We start from the raw sequence: 21,635 nt of genomic DNA on the forward strand, positions 1-21,635 counted from the left end.
AAACGGAAGTTGTAAGAATCAGTGGGACAAACAACTTCATCGGAATTCTTAAAAAATCTATTATTGAATGAAATTTTGAATAAACTTAATCAGCTAGATTACAAATATAAGTCATATCCAATGAACACTTTTTATGGCCAGAGAGTGCAATGACAGGATTAACTTGCGTTACTACGTACAGATTTGTTGATATTTCTGATGACGTATCATGGCAAGAAGACGTAGTTTTAGGTTGGTGGTCCGGCTTATGTTCTGCACATAACATTTTGATACAGATTTCAAAGACCAAGTGAATAACTCTGTTAAACTATGAGATCGACTTATCTACAGTCATATATGGTATTCAATCTGTAAGGCAAATAATATATTGGTCAGTAATTTCAAACCTAAAAAGGTTTTTGTTCCCCAAACAGCTTCAGTACATAGGTGAGGAAAGGTCTCTTAATTAATTCATTCATATTTAACTGATGAACAAAATATCACATCATATTGGCAATATGCTAATAATAACTTTGGGTTAAGATCTGCATGAAGTGCAATGGATGAATCTGCTGACGCCACAGTCGTTGCATTACTTACAAACAATGACTTCAACCAGGTTTGGCAGTTTTTCCTTGTCATCAGTACTGGTGTTATTTTCGAAGGGGTAAAACTGGCTCCATTCCTCGAACATCTTGCGACTGATCTGGTCCGTGTCTCGATATGTGTGCCCGGTCAGTGTTCCATTCAGTCCATATGGTGCCAGAATCACTGCAACAAACACACAAACTTGAGAAACAAAATACAAACTCATTCTAAAAAGTCATCCAACCCGAAAGAAAAACCATCAATTCTGAATGGTGACTGGAAACCAATACGCAGCTGCTGCAAAGTAAATATAGAATACTAAACGAGCTCCCGTGTAATACCAATTTCATTAAACTCATGTATAGTCATGGTATCTGACTCGCTTTCACTCGTCAGATACAACTATTCATGAGTTTCATAAAATTGGTTTTACACGGGAGTGGGTTTAGCATTTTATTTATTACTTGCATTTAAAACGTTTTTAGAATTAAATTGTCATGTGTAAATAAGCTGACACCTATATGATCCACGGCATAATTCAATTGAGTTTAACAGAATAATACTTCAAACACATCAAACGTTGAAACATAATTTAATACCATACAACGGTTCACCTTTAGAAATCAGGCGTCCATTCCAAAAATTTATCATAGTGCTGAGGTTCTCGCAATTTACATACTTTAACATAGACTTAAGACTGTCATTGCGCTACAGTACGATCTTCTTGTAGAACGGGGCTCTGAACCACAAAGTTTACAATACCCGATGACGTAATTTGTGGAATTTTGATGCAAGATCCATCGGAGAAACAATGCCATGTGACGTCAGCCTAGCAATAAGGTTGCTGAGGTCAGTGAGTGTGCATAAGCTCCTCTCAGTGATTTATCATCTCCACACGCAAAGCCAAGGGATGAGAGCTTTCAATATTTGTTCGTGAAACTTGTTCTGACAGTACATAAGCACGCGTTTTGGTATTACACAATATGTAATACAGCTGTATGGTCGTTAAACGGGTGATCTCTTCACGGACAAGCAATAAAGACTTACATCCACCACCACTGATGGAACTTATATTATACTTCAGAATAACAAACAATGTATGCTATTCTCCATCAAATCAATGACTTGCATATCTTCATCTATCCCCATCCACTTCTAACAGCCAAGCCATGTGTTCCAGTATTCACTTATACTCCCAAAAATAGATTTAATGAACTGGATCAAATGCAAGCAAAAACCTTCCACAAAAACTTCCCTCAACTTGGATCAGGATAAATTTACCTCAGACAAATGTTTGACATTATGCATATTGGCCTGCTAAATTGCACCTCAGGTCTGGCAGAATCAATACTGCAAAATAATTACACGTCCTGCGTTGCCACCGTTTTTGAAGAATTTGATTCAAAGCTTGCACATGAGGCCCAAGTCAATTTGTCTATATTGCCTGCTACTGTGGAGGCTTTAGTGGAGGAACATTCTACTCAGTCTGACTAATGCCCTCTCTGGAACAACCAGCCTTAATACTACTCTCCATACAACAGCTGAATATTTCATGAAATCTTCCATTAGACTTATTGCAGGCATTCTTAATTCTGATGTACAGGAACGAAATTCTTCCCAGTTTGTAGCCAACATTAGACGCTACATTCAAGATTAGATTATTCAGTTGTCTTTTATCAGTCAGACTATCACAATAAAGTCACCATTAGGTCAAGGCCATACAAAATCTTATCATAAAATTTGACTTTTCACTTATGCATCCACAAGGATTGTGACATGGATTCAATAAAAGCAATCATTTAAATGTATAAATTCCACTAATAGAATGTACAGTAGATGCAAATATATGATAACTTCAACAAAGATATGTTACACCACTTTTAGCAATATTCCATCAATATCATGGTGGGGGGACACCATGTACCCATGTGGGGATTCAACCTGGGACAAGTGAATGTTTTAACCACAAGGGTACCCCACCACCCCTCAATTTAAAACATACATTTTTTTTCATTTGAATTCCTCATTAACCCTTTCGCCCCGACTGCCCGATTTATCGGGCAGCATAAACCGTGTCCCAGAACCCGGCTGCCCGAAAAATCGGGCGAGAACAGTCCAAGCCCCACACCCGGCTGCCCGATAAATCGGGCGGCGCGAGCGTGTTTACAAAATCGCTCTTTCTACTTCCTTTCTCGTGTGTAATCTCGTTCTAAATATGGAAACGAGATATACACGTGATTGATACGTCATTCTATGGAATTTCCCCGTCTTTTTGGCGCGAAAATCGCGGATGTCACCTGTTTTCGCGACAGGTATTTTTCTCGCTTGAATCGTAAATCAAGCGTAATGGCGGCCAACTACGATTCGGATAGCGATCAGATGATTAACAACGACTCTATCGGGAATAATAATGTGTTTGAATTGAATAATTTAAGCGAAGGGGAGAGGGAATTTCGCGAATATTTTGGTGAAGATTTTGACGGTTTCGACGAGGTGACCCCCCCGCCAACTTTCAAGAATGGGAGTGGCAGAGGGACCACAACAGTGGAGACATGAGGGATTTTGAAGAGGCGACCGGACTCTAGAATATATATATATTGACACGTACGGTGAGTGAAGAGTCATGCTATTGATTTTTTCCAACTGTTTTACAATGATTCTGCGTTTGAACGGATTATCAGTGCGACGAATGAGAATGCAGCCTACACGTGAACGAGCGATCACAACAACAACAAAGGTGAGTGGCATGACGTATTTGTTTCTTTTTTTTTAAAAATATTTTTCTGATCGCAATCCGAATTGTAGTTTGCCGGTTTGTCGTATGTCCTTATATTTCGCTCAATTTGAATAAAATTTATTTCTATAATCATGTTTGTTCTCTTGTGTTTTTACATCTTAATTTAAATTTTAGTAACTGTATAAATTATTTATTTATTAATTGATTTAATAAAGTACTGATTTAATTTATTATGCAGTTGTAAATAGCAGTGTATTGTAAATATGTTATCACAACTTTTATATTTGCAGAACTTGAATTTACGATCTTTCTGTCCTTTTACAATCTTTCCCGCTTCAGATCAATCTGTGATATCTTCCCTGTGATGTCATTCTTATAGTAGCTGTGGTTCAATGTTCATGTAATGTGATAAATTACTTTTTAAAAACTTAAATACTTAATTTTTGTTTCAAATCCTGAAAAAGAACAAAATAAATCAAATATTTGTTTTTACCTGTGTTAACGAGTTTACCTGCGTTAACAAGTTTACCTGTGTTAACGAGTTTACCTAAGAGACTGTAGGTGTATCATAAGTAATATGTGACATCAGTATAGAAAACAAAGTCAGTACCAAGAGTTGTAAACTTGTTTATTTGTTTACAGATGTGCATGAAGAGAATTTACCTGTAACACCTGCGATTACCTGTGCCGTCCAAGATGACAAGACCACTGTGTTATGTTTACCTTGTATCTGTGATTTAGTTTTGTGATTTTTAATACAATTTTAGCCAAAATTCATTGTCTGTTTTCATTTTTTCAGTGTTTTCAAGTTTTATTTCACTTGTAAACACCTGTAATTAGATAATGACAAAGGTTAGAGACAATAACAACAAAGAATATTAAAGTATACTTAATCCTCTTTACAATGGTATATGATCAATGTATATTAAAAGCAAGTTTCTGGTAGAAAAAGTGCATCAAAAATGATGGTGTGATTTTCTAATAATACTGCCAGGGAGGCCAGTGTACAGGCCTTGTCAGTGTCAGGGACTGCAGGGTTTCAAGGGACATAACTCTGGGGCAGCCAGTGATGAAAGAGTTAAGGGTTCTGGTAATAATTACATGAAACACGTATTCCATTTGACATTAGCAAGATGGAAAAAAAACAGAAAGAAAATAGATGACAAAAGCAAAATGTACCACTTTAGTCCAAAAATCTCACTGATGTATTTTACACTGATTACTCATGTGCCATTTAATTCTACCTTCCCTACAGAGCAACAATCAAGTCATTCACAGTACTAGATACTGCAATGGATTCAAGCACAGATCAGAAATATCCATTCAAAATTCATGGAAACTACATACGCTACACTTGCAATACCATGGCCTAGCGGAAAGTGCCCATTAATCGATAATGTAGGTCAAGTGTCCTGTGTATATCTATCACACACAGATAAACAAGGTAGATGAACCTCACGCCTGATTTGAGTGAAGGCTGTCCACAGGCTGCAACCAGCAGACCATGAAACTAGGTGACATCCCTACAACCAGAAGAGTCCAAGCAGGGGCTGGGAGGAAGGAGGGGTCATCGGAGCTGATAACATGTCCAGATGTCTACTAACTAGCTGCCTACTAGTCACTTGATACACATGAGAGTTCCCCCCAAACTGGGACAATGAGGCAACTTGGCCCCTGACCATAAAGGACTCATCAACTGATTTGGCCACCAAGCAATCCCAGCTTCTACAGTAAAGAGTTCAGATAATCTCTCCTGACAGGTGGTTTCAGACAGATGATATATAAGCTCTAGGCTTACCAAGGTGATAGTATAACAACCCACTGGCCGATAGTCCGAAGTGTCTTCGTTTTAAGACTTGATTTAGAAGTGATCACAGCGATTAGGTTAACAAATTTGGTAGCAATCTTTATTTGGGTTGTTTCAGTGCTTGAGTGACTGCTGAACAATCACATACAGATACAGCCACTACGTGACTCGTCCGAAGCCCCAATCTTGTGACATTCTGTTCGTCTAGAAAGCTCAGGTAATAATTGTTAAAATGATAACCCATTAAATCTACTGAAAAGGATGATTAGAAGGTAGAAGGTAGACTGACTCAAAGATCAATTTTAACACTATTCTCTCAAACTAATGGCATTACAGATTAACTATATAGTAATATGAAAGAATTGGGTGGTCCTAACCTCTTTTGAGTGGTATACACAAGGGCATGAAAAATGAAATGGTGTTCAGTTTATGTTCCTTTAACAAGAAATCCTTGTGAAACTCGGCTTTGAGTATAATTATTCACCAAAACATAGTAACAAGAACATTTCTATGGTCCAGTCATTCAGATTGGTTCATTTTCAAGGACACTGGGTTATTGTGGATGACAATCAAAGATATTTGTCAAATTTGGTAATTAGAAAAATGCCACATCTGTAGTTAATGTGATCATGAAAATGTCTCAGTGCCATTTATCTCTTGCAAAATTTCTGAAATCTGCATCAATACAGTCATTCAGCGTTAGAAATTGGCACAAGTCATATAGTCCTTGCCAAATTGCCCAATAGTTAAGGTATCATGAGGACTAGTAGAAATTTGCCATGTTTAAGGGTTGTGATACATGTTATCATGATAAGGACTCATAGACTAAAAGTGTTAGTTTCTACTGCTGTCATTACATATTCCTTTCTGCCTTTAAAACATGACGACAAATGAACAACAAAGACTCAGCATCCAGTGTCCTTGGAAAAACAAATCTGCCTACAATTACAGAATGTGAGGCATTATTTCAATATCACTGCAAGACATCCTCCTCCATCTCGCTGCACCTCCTCACACTAACAAGTCTTCTGGTTACAAGCTGACATTTTTTTCTGAACCTCCTCAACCTCTCCAGCATATGTAGAAGAACAAAGCTAACCTTTCCCTTGCTGTTTTCCCAGCAGAGGAGTGAGCTGCTTGTGTAAGTGTAGATGGCACAAGACCTACACACACTCTCTCTGCTAACTCGCTCACATATCCTTATGGTTTGCACAGCTGAAGCAAGTGACAACTTTGTACAGCCTGCCTGTCAAAACTCACCCAAATATGTTGTAGAATCTGTTACACGTTCCTTACGACCTGTTTGCCTAGCCATTATCAAAACCACTGGAATACAGCCTGCGACTTCAGCCACTTGTCCCAAGCCCGAGTCAAGTAAAACTCTGTTCAGTCTAGTAAGCTGAGCAAGCAATAGTCCATATAATATCACTAAAATCAACTGAATATGTTAAGAGCAAACTTCAGGCTAAGACCCGCCGCACAAGTTACATCAATATTAATTTTCAACAACAAAAAATCACAGCTATAGTAGTGCTTTTTATGATAAACATGACCAGAGTAGCCATTTCATCCTGGACTCTAAATAATAAGTTCAATAATCCCATTATCCCCAGAAGCAGTGATCTAAAGCAGGGTTTATCAGCTGTGGAGATAAAGGCCAGGGCTGTTGGTCAACACTGAAGCTTGACCAGTAAGTGGAATCTCTCTCAGCCCCAGGGCATAAATTACTACCTCCCACTTTCCTCCCTTCCCTGCTACTCCATTATATTTCCCAGACAGCTAGTGGCCAGTCAGGTAGTGGCTGACCCTGCACTGACCTATATGCCACGGCTTGAATGGACTAACCGTTACAAGGCAGAGACAGAAAGCATGGCGGCCACATGGCATGCTTGTTACTACCACTGTCCATTGCCATAAATGCCTGCAAATAAAGCTTGCATTCACAGTATCAAATTACTGGATTTAAATTCTAAATAGACGGCAATAGAAAGCCTGGCAAGAAATGAAAGAAAGATCTCTCCTGTTACTGACAGACCACAATATTACTGAAATGTTGGCTTCCTAGAATTTGGGTGAATTGTTTGGAATGCATTTGATGTTACGAAGAAACATGTTTGAAGCCTAGGAAAATAAAAGAATTTCACCAGCAATCAACATCAGTTGTAAAAACAAAACCTGTGATGTGAAATTTCCTCTTCCTAATGTTTTATAAGATCTGAAAATAGATCATGTTAATTTCTCTTAATTAGGAAAAGACAACTGCTCAACACTAATTTCAGCAAGACTGACAAATGAAGCGTTGTAAAATATGCAAATGTCAAATTCCATAGCAAACCCAAAATCCAATTTTTCCGGTTATGCCACATTCAACATCATCAACTCCAACTCAACAAAATCTCCCAAATGTCACAATGTAAAAGATTGACGTTTCATTTCCCAGAATGACATCCAGCCCAAAAAGACTGCCAAATTGAATCAAGCTACAACAACAACATGGAGGAACAAACTCCACACACTGCTGGCCCTGCATGAGATGCGTGCAGTCAGAAATTCAACTTGGCTCAACAGCAAAACATATGGCAGTCATTACCACAAGAAAATTTACCATCATCGCCATGACGACATCTGGCCAGTGAAGGAATTTTCTCCAAGAGATGAATTCTTCATTCAATGAGCTAACAACACTGTGGGGAAAATGAACATAACACTGCCTTGAGATTTTCATATTTCCTGAAGTGGCTCGTCTGGCTGAAAGTGGCTATGTTAAATAATTCACAACAATCGCCTCCCTCAAAGCATAGGAATCTGAGACACAAGTTGGCTGGAGCGCAGTGTATAACCGGGACTTGAATGATATCCCCAACATGCCCTATTGACAGTTGTTAATGACGAAACGCCATTAGTAATAGTTCCGTATTGGTTACTGATTCCAAAATGACAAGGAACAATTTTCCATAGATGTAAATTGTAACCTTGAAATGTATTTTAATAAATATCATCTCAAAACACAAATGAAATATCAACATCCTGTCATAACTGCTAAAGTTTGTTGGCACTGAATGGCAAGTATCCTTCAAATGTATTATCATATTTCACAGCAACAAGGGGTGGTCGGTTAGCCTAAAGTACTCATGGAAATGAAAAAACCCTGTTTTGCTGGATTTAATTATCGACACAAAGCATTACATAGATGTAAATACGAAATAACAAAACAACTAGAAAAGTACTAGTCTGGATTTGCTAGTTTTATCTCAGTGCTCAATACAAACTGTACTTTACATGAGGTAATGTGTAGGCACTTTCAACATTCAAAAATAAAACTAAGTCCAAATTGACATGGCAGAAACAGGCTATAGGCATTATGCAAATTAGCCTGGAAAAAAGTTTTCAAAACAATAAAAATAACAGCTATGTTTATGTACATTATAATAATGACATGTAAGTTGTTGTTTGAGAATTGAATATGTTACTTTTACGTTCTGATATGTTGACGATGATTCACTATCCCACAATGCCACTCACAAATCACTAACCACTGACAAATCACATGCACGTGGGTTTCAAGCACCTGTTTTCACCTGTCGTCAAGGTGTCATAGGTCATGGACATTCACCTTGATCTACTAACACCTGGTTATGCTCAGTTTCACAATAGTCTGTTTTGTTCATATTTTTACACACTTTTACGTGTAAAAAGACATAAAAACCTTTGATACGCTGTATTTGTGCCAAGGCCCAATTAGTACTAATTGAGTTGTTCGAATATTTATATATTTTGTATATTAACTGCATTTATGTAAAATCTGAGATGGAAAAAAGAAGAAGATTTTTTTCATTTCCGTGAGTACTTTCGTGGTTAAAGCGTTCGCTCCTCATGCCGAACACTCGGTCTCGATTCCCGACATGGGTACATTGTGTGAAGCCCATTTCTGGTGTTCCCCGCCGTGATGTTGCTGGAATATTGCTAAAAGCGGCGTAAAACCATACTCACTCACTCACAGCAACAAATGAATGTGCCTAAGTCATTTGATGCGACTTGTTTAAAATTGCCTTTGGGCATCAGTTTTAGTTATTTGTTGTTGATATATGGTCTATTATTAGATGAGCTTACTAGGCTAAGATAATGTACTTGACTCTGGCTTCGTACTAGGGGCTTTATTCAAAGATCTCATCATTCAAACATATTTTCGCACACAAATCCCAGTATTCGTTTCAGTACAAACCAAATTATCCACACCATTCGTGGAGTGAGTGTGTGAGTGAGAGTTGGGTTTAACGCTGCTTTTAACAGTATTCCATTTATATCACGGTGTGTCAGCTTTATGTAGGAGGAAAGCCTGTGGTGATGCAGGTCTCAGACGTTTACCACTCCTGTGAAACCCATGAGATCGGGTGTGTTGCTGTTCAGCCTAGAATTATAATCGGTGCAAACCCAAGATCATAGGTTTCTGGCGTTCCCAAGGGACGCAACTCTGCACAGCAAATCGTGACGATTGGGCCACCCGTGGCCCCAACTAGGCGTGGAAGCACATATCCAAATTTGACTTCAATCTTAATCCTTATTTTCAACATCATTACAAAGCCACAATTCTCTGATTTCAGAGACAGAATTCTATAAACTGAGGCTGCAAATATATTTACCATAACCCATTTCCACATCTTAATTCACGCAGCCACTGAACCTAAACAATTCAAATGTAACAGAATCGTCCTGAATAGTTGGTCGTCCTGATAATGGTGTTTGATCACAGGATTGAAGTGTACACCTAGGGAACCAGACAACATACATTCCAATATGTGAAAACACATTCCACCATGTGAATACCCCCATCCCATTTCAGGATGTCTTATAATAACAAACATATATGCTAAAGTCCCAGCACTTTCTTGACGCACTTGCCCAAAATCAATTCTTTAATAAGATCAATATGTCAGTATGTCCGAAGCTAAGGGGGAAAAGAGAGCCAAATAATACCTATATATTTCCATTAGCAGTAGGTCCCCCACACAGCCAGTCCCACTGAAAACCACCCAGACGAGTTAGCCACTAGTCACAGACACTCCTTCATTGAACTCCAGCAAGTAATTCGCACAGAAATCTTTCTAATCAAACATCACTGTTCTTTTCCCCCCATCCTATTCTCCACCGAAGAAAGCATTCGTCTTGCTGTCAGTGGCCCAGATAATCTCAGTTGAAACATTGCCTGGCTCCGCAATAACAAATCAATACGAAACAGGCTCAGTTTAGCGTGGTCTGGGGGTGACACTGCGACATGCAATTGCCATAAACTTTATCCCCAGCCAGCCAGCAAAACACCCCCAAAATCACAATGATGACAATCAATTGGCTCGGTCATGGTGCTTCATCAACAGAGCTGGACCATGCCGCGGTATAACGCGGACATGACTTATGTCAAATACTGGCTAGTTAGAAGATTGATAACATATTAGATGGATCCATCCAGTTGATTTGTTATCTGATGTATCAAACTGCGTCAGTCCGACACATGCATATTATCCTCTGCGAGTTCAAACTCCGCCTTCAGCAGGGCAGGCTAAATGGCATCACTGTCGGAGTGAATACTGCGACAGCACTAAATAATTAACAGCCTGAATGAATAATCACGTTGATGGTGGGATATCTGTTTTCCATGCAGTATTTACCACAGGCTTTACATAAAACACAGGCATTGACAGATCACTAGATACATGTTAATGTAGCGAGGAGATGCCACTTGTGTGAATTCTCACCTCAGATGATACAATCTATCTTGAGGCTGGCAAGAATCGGAGCAGGTTAGGCTCCGTGATGTCAGGTGTTCAATATTCAGTAGGTTGAATGGCAACAGGCAGGTTAACATGGATACCTCACTCAGACATAGTACACTGACTCCCAGCCAACCAGTCCATGTTTCATCCCCATAAGCAGGGTAACAACAAGTATCATCTTTTAAGGTCTTCCTATAAGAAGGTTTGGGATGATGCCACAACCATCCTCTATTGAACATAATTCAACAGAGACGTCACAAGGATTAGCAAGACGGATGTGTTTGCTATTCAATAACCCTAATTAAGAGTGAGTGAGTGAGTTGAGTTTAACGCCGCTTTTAACAGTATTCCAGTTATATCGCGGCATGTCAGCTTATTGTGGAGGGAAAGCCCAAAGTGATGCAGGTCTAAGACGTTTACCACTTCGGTGAAACCCACGAGCACGGGTATGGTGCTGACAAACCTAGAAACATAATCGAGGAACCGGGATTCGAACCCACAATCATAGGTTTCTGGCGTGCCCAAGGGACGCAACTATGGACAGCAAATCGCGGCGCCTTAGACAACTGGGCCACCCGTGCCCCCTCCCTAATTAAGAGAATACCGACAAATCCTTTTCATTTCTGTTCAGTTAGACAAATGCAGGGATACCTTATTTCTCAGATGTCTCAACCTGTGATTCTCAACCATTATATTTTTCAAATTTGTAGTGTTCTTTTTTCAACACAACTAAATCCAAAACACACATTAACTCAACCTTTGCTTGACCAGATATAATATTAACCTTTACATAAAAAAAAGTTCACTTTCACTTATTTCACAAAGGTAATCAAGTTTCCACTTAATTTCTTTATAGAAACACAAAACATTTCACTTCATTCAACAAGACACTGGAAATAATACTACATAATGTTGATAGAAGACATGAATGTCCAGGGATGCAACTTGGCATAGTCTGCTAGCCCAAGTCAGTTTCTCAAACGTTACCAGGTATCCTGAGGGCTTGTAGAATGTTGTACTTTCAATGTAGTGTCTTTGTTTACATAACCACTTTTCATTCTTCTCAATATTACTGCTTAATTTGTATTCCTGAATGCAGTGTGTACCAAATCCTTCAGGCTAAGAGCTAAAACATCTATTTTGGCCTTATTTTCATCTGAAAATTGACATAGTATTCTACTCAAAAGAAGTATTAGACCACCAAATTCTTTCATCTTACCTTAGTTAATCTATACGGTAATATGCAAGAATTGGGTTGTCCTTAAATTTTGTTTAATACTATATACAGCTAGTACAAGCTGATCTTACTGTACCAGTGGATGATATCACAGACTATGAATGTAGATACATTAATATTAATAAAGCAGTTTTGAATTACAAGCCATAAAATAAACCAAGCCAGCACTATCGCAAACAAAGTTTCAAGAAAGAATTTCATGACATTTTCTCCTTTCCCAACATACTTACCTCTCCACAACCACATCACATCACATCAAACAATGTACATACACACAGGGCAACAGGCAGCATGTTGTATCTGGAAAAGCGTCTCTCACAAAAGCCGTAATAAAGTTGCCACTGTTGTTTATGTATTATGCATGTTTGAGAGCCGGACGGAAATGTCAGATGCCAACAGAGGACTTGATATTAGTGAGAAGGAATCGCATATAAAATTCCATACACTGAGTACCAACAGGTCTACATTAAACTGCAGTCTAAGCTGTTCCAATTCACGACATGCTGTAATGTTAACACTATGTTGACAGCATAATCAAGGCCATGTCTCCATGTACAAATATTTGCATCTTGTAGCATTTTGGAATGCTCCAAACGTTATTATGATCATAGCAAAGGTATTGGTTTGACATTTTTGTTTCTTCAAAGAAACTCTTTCTTCACGACTTGCTTTCATTACATATTTCTTCTGAAGTAAATATATCTCTTTGATAATTCTAGACAATTCAATTTTATTTATAGCTATCTAGGTTAGTTCTACAATTCTGAAATATCTCGCCTTTGAAACCCTGATGCTTCCCCCGTACATTTATACCTGCACAGAAAACTTACAATCTCTTTTCGAAATTGGTTGAACAAACATAAAATAGTTTAGTCAAGAAAGTTTTTCATTAATTTTGTTTCCTTTCAACAGAAGGCTCTCCCATGATAAAATCAGCGGGGATGCCTAGTGGTTGAAGCATTAGCTCATCACGCCAAAAGTCTTGGTTCGATTCCCCAATTGGGTAAATTGAGTAAGGCCCATTTCTGGTGTCCCCTGCTGTGATGTTAGAATATTGTTAAAAGCGGTGTAAAACTACTCACTCACTCATAAACATACACTTGTAGCCACACACGTTGTTCGGCTTGGACGATAAAATTCTAATTCTCCAGAACATGTCGAGAAGATGCAAAATGTTTTTCCTATCGACAATATAAAGCCCAGTCACCAAGAGAATATGACTCATAAGATTTCTACCACTGCTACCTAACTAGCCAAATCAGAAATTCCAGGATGGCTTTTGGCAAGTGAATATTTGCAAGAATGGTTGTGTAAGGCCCACGCAGCTTCATGATTTGTACCAGATCTTGGTCAAGTAAAGATTACATGGCTGAAGAAACAACTAGCCACCAAGACTGACCTCAATCAGTTCCACCGCACATACCGCACACAACAAAAGCATAATCAATATACTTCCAGTGAAACGGCCCCATGATGACCTATTTCAAAGACTCTGCTCAAACTTCATCCTGATGCAGGTCATGTCAAATACTGCTGACCTCTCCTGCCTCAATCAAAGATCAAACAATGACCTGGCTATCAGCAAGTGCTGTACACGATCCTGTAGTGTGTTTGAGCGAGTCAATCTTCCAGTCCACCACCCCGTGTCATCACTTGTTCTCCCACAGGCCAATATCATCATCACCCCTCGTCAGCCTCATCTTGTCCTTGCCAATACCAGCTATTGATTTAAGACAGTGCACTTGCTCAAGCGTATCTCCATCGTCTGTACCCTCGCAAAACAATCATTGCGACCTGCTCTTCTTTACTCGTAATTGTTTGCACTTCATTTTTTTTTTTTGTCCATTTGATCAGCTCAAAACCATATTCTCATCAGGTCTGGGTTGTTTGAGGCTGCTCATATGACCATGTAAGAGTATTTTAGCATGTGGAGTGAGTGAGTGAGTGAGTGAGTGAGTGAGTGAGTGAGTGAGTGAGTGAGAGTGAGTGAGTGAGTTGCCATTCACAAAGTCTTACTATAGTAATTTCAGGACTGGCTTGACAAATTGTACCATCGGGGCACTGAACCTTTAGGAAATGTAATATGACTGGCATATCGCCCAAGAGAATTTCATAAACCGCAGATCTGATGATATCATATTGATCAGAATATGCTTTCCAAAATAAATATTGATACTGATGTTTGGCGTGTTAAAATAAGCTACAAAGAAAAGCATCAGACTGAGCATCAATTTCATGAGCAGGGAACACACATCTTGCCACCAACAGGTTGGAAATAGGTTCTGATGTAACAAAACATCACCAAACAATAAATCAGACATCTAAAAACTTGAAAACAACCACAAGTGTAATCTGCCTCAGCCACAGGAACTCACAGCCCAAACACAATCCCCATTTCATATGATTTATGCAGCAAACTGTCTACTGCACCCAACTCCTTACCAATCGCTTCCCAAACACGAGGGTCTATTTAACATGTCAATTCCAAAGGAGTGCAAACTTTTATGTGCGAAACCAAACTCCTGAAAAATATTGATCTGCCTCACTGCATCACTTGCACCATGGACTTGAATCTAATAAAAGCAGAGTGAATTTCATAAGCTGCCACTGACGAGACCCGACCACTACCAGATCAACGACAGGAGCAATTCAATTACTTGAAGACACTGCTGAGAAGAAGTGGCTTCCCAACATGCTTAGTCCAGGAATTCAATTCTTCTTGCATTCTTCCACCATTTAATACATCTCAGAAGGCTTCAGAACATCTCTATTTTCAGTACTAGTTAAGTCTGGCGATCTCGTGCCAGGCTTCCTTATAAGGTCAAACTGGGCTACTACGACTGGAGTTTGTCTTTCTGATGTTTGGGTCATTACGCAAAAGAGGACATTTTCAAGATCGGGGGATGGAGTGTCTGCACCAGGCAGCAGGTAAGAGATAAAGATTTGAGGTTTGCAGTGGCGCTCATCAACACCACCAGACACAGGAGTACTTGCTCATTGATAGATGAATATGAGAAATACAGAAAATAGTCTTCCTTTTTGACACACCTCTCATGGAGACAGTATGATGAATCCAACTGATGAACCCCCTTTCCAAATCACAAGCTGTTCATGTAAAAACACCATTTGTCGCTAAGAAACACAGCAGCCCCTTTTTCCAGAACTCACCTTGAAATATCTCATCTATATATCAAGTGCTTGAATCTTATACTGTTGCTGTGGTTTAGTGAGTATGGTTTTACGTCGCTTTTAGCAATATTCCAGCAATATCACGGCGGGGGACACCAGAAATGGGCTTCACGCATTGTACCCATGTCGGGAATCGAACCCGGTTCTTCAGCGTGATGAGCGAACGCTTTAACCACTAGGCTACCCGACCGCCCTGCTGTGGTTGAAAAAATGGGATGCTGAGGTCCTAGAGTGTTTGGGTTAGTATTCTTAATTTTGTGATCCCATGAATCTTTCATTAAGACATATGATCCCTTAATAATACAACCCTCTGACTGCAACATGAGATGTATTTCAGGCATAAGCAAACCAAGGGATGATAGTGTGAACATGTACATTATCAGGAAAGGAAACCTGTGTTCAGAGCATGAAAGCCAAGGGGTTCTAATAGCCTAATGTTGAAGGTCAAATATCTAGGTGGTCCCAAACAATTCAAATAACATAGAAGACCTCCAGAACATAAAACATGAGCTTCAAACATATCTGTCTACACATTTTCATGGCAACAGTCTCATTTTTTTCTTTGTTCTACAGCAGTATCACCATTACCTATACTACTCCCATTTTATGTCACATTCTGAGCATACATGTGTATGAGTTTTGTGCTATGTAACATATTATTATTATGATCCCCAAGACCCACATCAATTTCAAACACTGCATGCACTACAACAAGATCACCATTGTCACAGATAGGAATTGTCTGGTCAGGCATCATCCAAACAAGTGTCATCCATACTTGGCAGACACTGTGACCATTAAGGACCCCATTTATCAAATATTACAGTCTTCTTAGGGTTTTCCTCGACAGGTACCACCCTGAGAAGACATTTCTTTGTTGTTTAACGCCACACTCAGCAATATTCCAGCTATATGACACCAGTCTGTACAGAATCGAGTCTGGACCAGACAATGCAGTAATAGACATCATGAGCATCTGTCTATGCAATTGGGATATGATGACATACATCAACCAAGTCAGCAAGCCTGGCCACCCAATCCCGTCGGTCTCCTCTTTCGACTAGCATGGGTTGCTGAAGGCAAATTCTAACCTGTATCTTCACCAGGCCCAAGAGACATTGTGAGTGATGGCTGACATCGGATGGCATGCCTAGCAATGTGTACTCACCTTGAAATGAAGCGTGGTTCTCTTGTACCAGGCGTACATGTTGTGGGGTAAGGCGCCAGACAGCAGGGTGCTGTTTTACCTCAATACTGGCACACACCTGACTCTCCCCATGCAGGAAGAAGTTGAAGCAGAAGGACAGGTGGGCACTGAAACACAACACACACAATGTTAATCACTTTCTGGCTAGAAAGTCAAATCAGCTGCAGCAGAAATTATTTCCCTTGGGGAGTTCTTCATTTTGAATTTTGAAAGGTTAATGTGCTTAGTAGTGCTTATATCTTCAAAATTCTTAAATAGATTTAGTCAAAAAATTAATTTGAAAGATTGAACAAATTGTACAGTTGCTACTTTCAGGATTGGATGTTTTTGGCTAAAATGTAAAAACAATTAAGTTTTCAAGAATGACTTAAAAGAGATGGGTGTATGTGCACTATATTTAACTTTCTAGTTATGGGGGACATTGTACCCATGGGGTGAATCGAACCCGGGTCTTCGGCGTGAGGAGCGAACACATTAATCACTAGGCTACCCCACCACCCCTTCTACAATACAAAGCCAGTTATGTGAAGTTTGTCCTTGTAAGCTACAGAGAAAAGGTAGTGTGGAACCTCCCTGTGGTGCCATCACATCCAGATCATACCAGGTTACATAGTAACTGTTGCCTGAGAAACCAGGTGGACAGGTGAGCATACTGATAATTGAGAGAGTCAGGCTGGTTCATCTCCTGGGACATGATCATCAAAACTGTCCTGAAGATTTGTTTAAAATTTGTAATGTTACAGAATGATGCAAACATGGTAGCCTGTGACTTTAACCACTAGTCCATAGGATAAATCTAGTAAAATGTCTTTCGGGATAATAAACTTTGCTAAAAGAAATTATGTCAAGTGACAGGCTCAGACTAGTAGACTCACAAGCTTTTAGCAGTCATGGTAAAAGGAAACTGTTGAATTGTGAGAATGTCACAATGACAGTTGTCTCTACAAAAATTGATGTAATTCGTGCATTGTCAACCAATGTCTTCTGAATCTGTCAACAATGCAGATACACTGGGAAACTGAGGGGAAGTCTGTTTCCTCTGAAAGTTTTAAAATAGGGTTATGAACCATGACTCTTAATTTTGAACACAGCATCATAGCGAGTGTGTGTGGTTTTACACCGCATTAAGCAATATTCCAGCAATATCCCAGCAGGAGACACCAAAAATGGGCTTCACAAATTGTACCCATGTGGGGAATCGAATCAAGCTCTTGGGCGTGACGAGCCAACACCATAACCACTAGGCTGTCCTATACCAACTAAAATATATTTCCTTTTACCACGTTTACATCGGGGTTTTTTTGCCTATGACAAAGTTTTATTTTTCAGATCAACTTAACTGCTTGTTTGTAACGTTAATTTCACTTTTCTCTCCATTAAAAGCAACTATTATTAAAGCAGCTATTTCACAATGTGTGTGAGTTGGGTTTTACACTGCTTTTACTTTTAACAATATTCCAGCTATACCAAGCTGGCGACACCAGAAAGAGGCTTCACACATTTTTCACAATGAGTGAGTGAGTATGGTTTTACGCCGCTTTTAGCAATATTCCAGCAATATCACGGCTGGGGGACACCAGAAATGGGCTTCACACATTGTACCCATGACGGGAATCGAACCCGGGTCTTTGGCGTGACGAGCTAACGCTTTAACCACTAGGCTACCCGACCGCCCCTTTTTCACTATGAATTTCAGAAGTACTTGATACAGATTCATAAGGTACAACAAAATTGCCAGTGCTAATCTTGAGTGAGCTGTTACCAAAACATTACATAACAGTGTAAGTGCTCCTGACTAAAGCAGGAAGTATTAATCTTGGCCATGTAGTGAACAACCCCAGTTTGTTGCATTATTTTGAAGAGCCCATCACCCAAGACCTCGAGATGTATGTATGGAGAACGCTGATCCTGAACAGTGGCGTTCCTGGGCTTTCATTAGCGTAGCATTACATGCAAAGGTGAGGCTTCATGTAATCAGATTAAATCACACAGACAAGCACATCAAAACACAGTCACTTCCTGCTATGATGGTCGATGGAGAGCAAGCTCGGCAGGACTTCAGGAAATACTTCTGGGCTCTTGCATAGCTGACAAGCAGGTCGTGTGTACACAAACGGAATTTCAATTAAATGTTCCCATTTTAGTGGGTCAGGCCTTGAAAAGCAAATTGAGAATTTTGGGGTTACAATTTCCATCACCAAACATTCATCGGTTATATGGCCAACCAGGCAAATGTACCTGTAACTTTCACTGGCGAGATGACAGTTGAATTTACTTCAAATCAATGTCTACTACTGCCAGCAAAACCCAATTATCCTTCCCAGGATGTGTTGATAGATATGAATCTTGACAGCAACGAAAAAGTTGTGAAAATAGCTCTAGGATAGGATTATTAAAACAAGCCAACACAGGTCCAAAGACTGATCAGTTGAACTTAGTCTGAATACAGTCCTGCTAGTGTGACTATTTTCATCAACCTACATCACAATAAAGACTGATTCTCGAGGAAACCACATATCGACAAACTCAATTGTTTTAGAAACTTCGTGGCACAGCGATTATTCAAATGAAACCTTCTTAAAATCCCATTAATGCAAAGCTCTTATCTGATGAATAGTTTAAGTGTGTTATCCATTAACTTGATAACCTCGGAAAGAGCGAATGCTTATCAAAAAGGTTGATAGGGGTTGGGATGACCTAACAATCAATAGTCGTCGTTAAGAGATACAAGCTTTGCTCATTTCACTGGGAGAGGTAAATAGGAGTAGTTTTAGATGTGAAATGTTCAGATAATAACTGCATTTCTTCTCCAACACTGGGCAGAATACGCCAAGTACAATAACAGGATAATGCTGTGCTACCTGCAGACAATATTGATGTAATCTGCAAATGGGTATTGATTTGTCCTGAAATACTTTCAGCAAACACTACATGCTTGTTGGCAAAATACACTGAATTAGGTAAGTGGACTTAACAATGATTTTCTCAACTATATTGGCAGAAAAATTATCTCAGGATTTAACAAACAGATTTCTTGTATGTAGAAGACATGTTTGCAGAGATTAAAATGAAAAATCTAAAACTTTGTTGTTTAACACCACTCAGCAAATTTCCAGCAATAAAGTGGGGGTTTGTAAATAATCGAGTCTGGATCAGACAATCCAGTGATTGACATCATGAGCTTTGAACTACAAAATTGGGTTGCGATGACATGCATCAACCAAATCAGCAAGCCTGACCAACCGATTGCCCCTTTCAATAAGCAATTGCCTTTTACTGCAAGCTAAGATTGCTGAAGACCTATTCTAACCAGGATATTCTAAACATAAGTACAAAAATAATATTCAATTATAACATGAAAACAAACTTAAACATGAATGGTGATAAAGCAAGTATTTCTCCCTTTAAATGAATATTCCATTTGTTGAAAGTACATAATCAGCTTAGCACTAATTCTGCAGACACGGTACATGACATTTATCGTGAAAAGAAGTTTTCCAACGAGTTGTTGTGTATCATGACCCGACATCGTTACACCCTATCCAGCATGCCTTACACGCGTCACCTTTTTCCTCCCTACATCACTCCAACCGACATTCCTCAATGATCAGGTAGCCTTGTTTCTCAGCTCGCCACAAGAGCACACAACATATTCACCTGGCGAGCAGGCTAGTCGAACCCCACAACTGATACTGACGTTCAGGAGTTTTTAAACATCTCGATCAAATCATCCATATTCTCTACCAGGACAACATAGATTCATTCATGAAGCTTGATGAATGAACCTGTGTTAAAATGACAGGCAAACAAGCTCTAAAATACATGAATTCTTGAAAAAAATTGTTACAATATACACTTCCCCAAGCCATGTGTTCTGGTTCAGCAGCCCTGAACATGCTTTAATAGTACCCCGTGAGCGAGAGCTACAATACCACCATGAATGAATGAAAGAGTGAACCAGCAAACATTTCCAGAGCAATGGCTAGTAATGTCACTATTTTTATGGCCAGTACACTAGTGGTTTTCCAAGTGACTAGGTAAGCAGCACCCTGACAATAGGCACTGTGCTGTGTTCCCACTGAGTTGCCGTCATTGTCGTTACAAAGACTACACATGAGTACAAGTGGCTGAGGAATGCAGATCATTCACCTGCTGGCCACATTGATAGCAGGCTCTGCTAAACAAGGTCACATTTACACATGCCAAGGAAACCCGGATCATAAAAGAAACTCTTCAGACGTCATTTTCATTCTTTCAATGAAGGAGAATAGAAAACAAATTACATCCAGAGTGTTCGTTCCCAGTAGCCTTGAAAATGACAATTAAAATAATAAACTAAATAAAACTGTACTTCACACTGCCACGCAAACACTTCTGCTAGGGAACCTTTCCACTACAAGTGGCCTTGAACCCATTAGTTATGGCCTGTGCCTGTATAGATGTCAACCTAATTTTATTACCACCAGTTTAGTAAAATGAATGATATACATGATATATCAATAACCATTTGTAAATAAGTGATAACAGCATTCTTAATTTCAATGATTTAAATATATTAATTGGAACACTACTAGATTTTACGCAAGGTATCTCAAAAGGAATTTAAATTGAAAATTAAATCTGTTTAAATTAGGAAATGTTAAAATACTTGAGTAACAATTGTATGGGTCTGACTAAACAGACTTGGAAGTACACCATTTCATTTCAGAAAAATAAAAATTAATATGCATACATAGGTTTATCAAAATTCTCACCTCCATTCCCACTCACAAAATTGTTTATTCAACTTTATCCAGTTATGCATTGCACATTAGAAGAGATATCATTATCTAACTGAACATTCCCATTTCTCAACGCAATAAAGAAATCTACCAGCTCTCCTGCACTTGTAATGAAATCAATGCCCAAACAGCTGCATCCCAACATGTCATCTCAATACTTTACTCTGCTAATCCCAATACCCCCGAGACCTTCTCTTTGCCGCCCAGTAAATAATTGATGTAGCATTCCATGCCTGGATTGCCACGCTCACATATGCAACGCTGTGGAGTACATTATCTGTCTGCGTATTACTTGAAGTCTGCAGCAGCAAGGTACTGACGACGATGTTGTCATTACAGGCG

At 39.2% G+C, this 21,635-nt stretch overlaps 1 protein-coding gene across 3 annotated transcripts in view; it reads right to left on the bottom strand.

The window, feature by feature from the left end:
* LOC139456498 (mediator of RNA polymerase II transcription subunit 13-like) overlaps window positions 1–21,635 on the bottom strand; it is a 70,298-nt gene that overhangs the window by 29,370 nt on the left and 19,293 nt on the right. For all 3 annotated transcript variants that reach the window (XM_071238245.1, XM_071238244.1, XM_071238243.1), the window contains exons 5-6: window positions 16,474–16,619; window positions 580–750 (exon numbers count right to left, since the gene is read on the bottom strand). In XM_071238245.1, coding sequence (XP_071094346.1) covers window positions 580–750; window positions 16,474–16,619 — 317 coding nt within the window. The remainder of the gene's footprint in view (window positions 1–579; window positions 751–16,473; window positions 16,620–21,635) is intronic.

Source organism: Haliotis cracherodii, unplaced genomic scaffold, assembly GCF_022045235.1.
Source record: "Haliotis cracherodii isolate W230 unplaced genomic scaffold, xgHalCrac1.p SCAF_11, whole genome shotgun sequence".
Lineage (NCBI taxonomy): Eukaryota > Metazoa > Mollusca > Gastropoda > Lepetellida > Haliotidae > Haliotis > Haliotis cracherodii.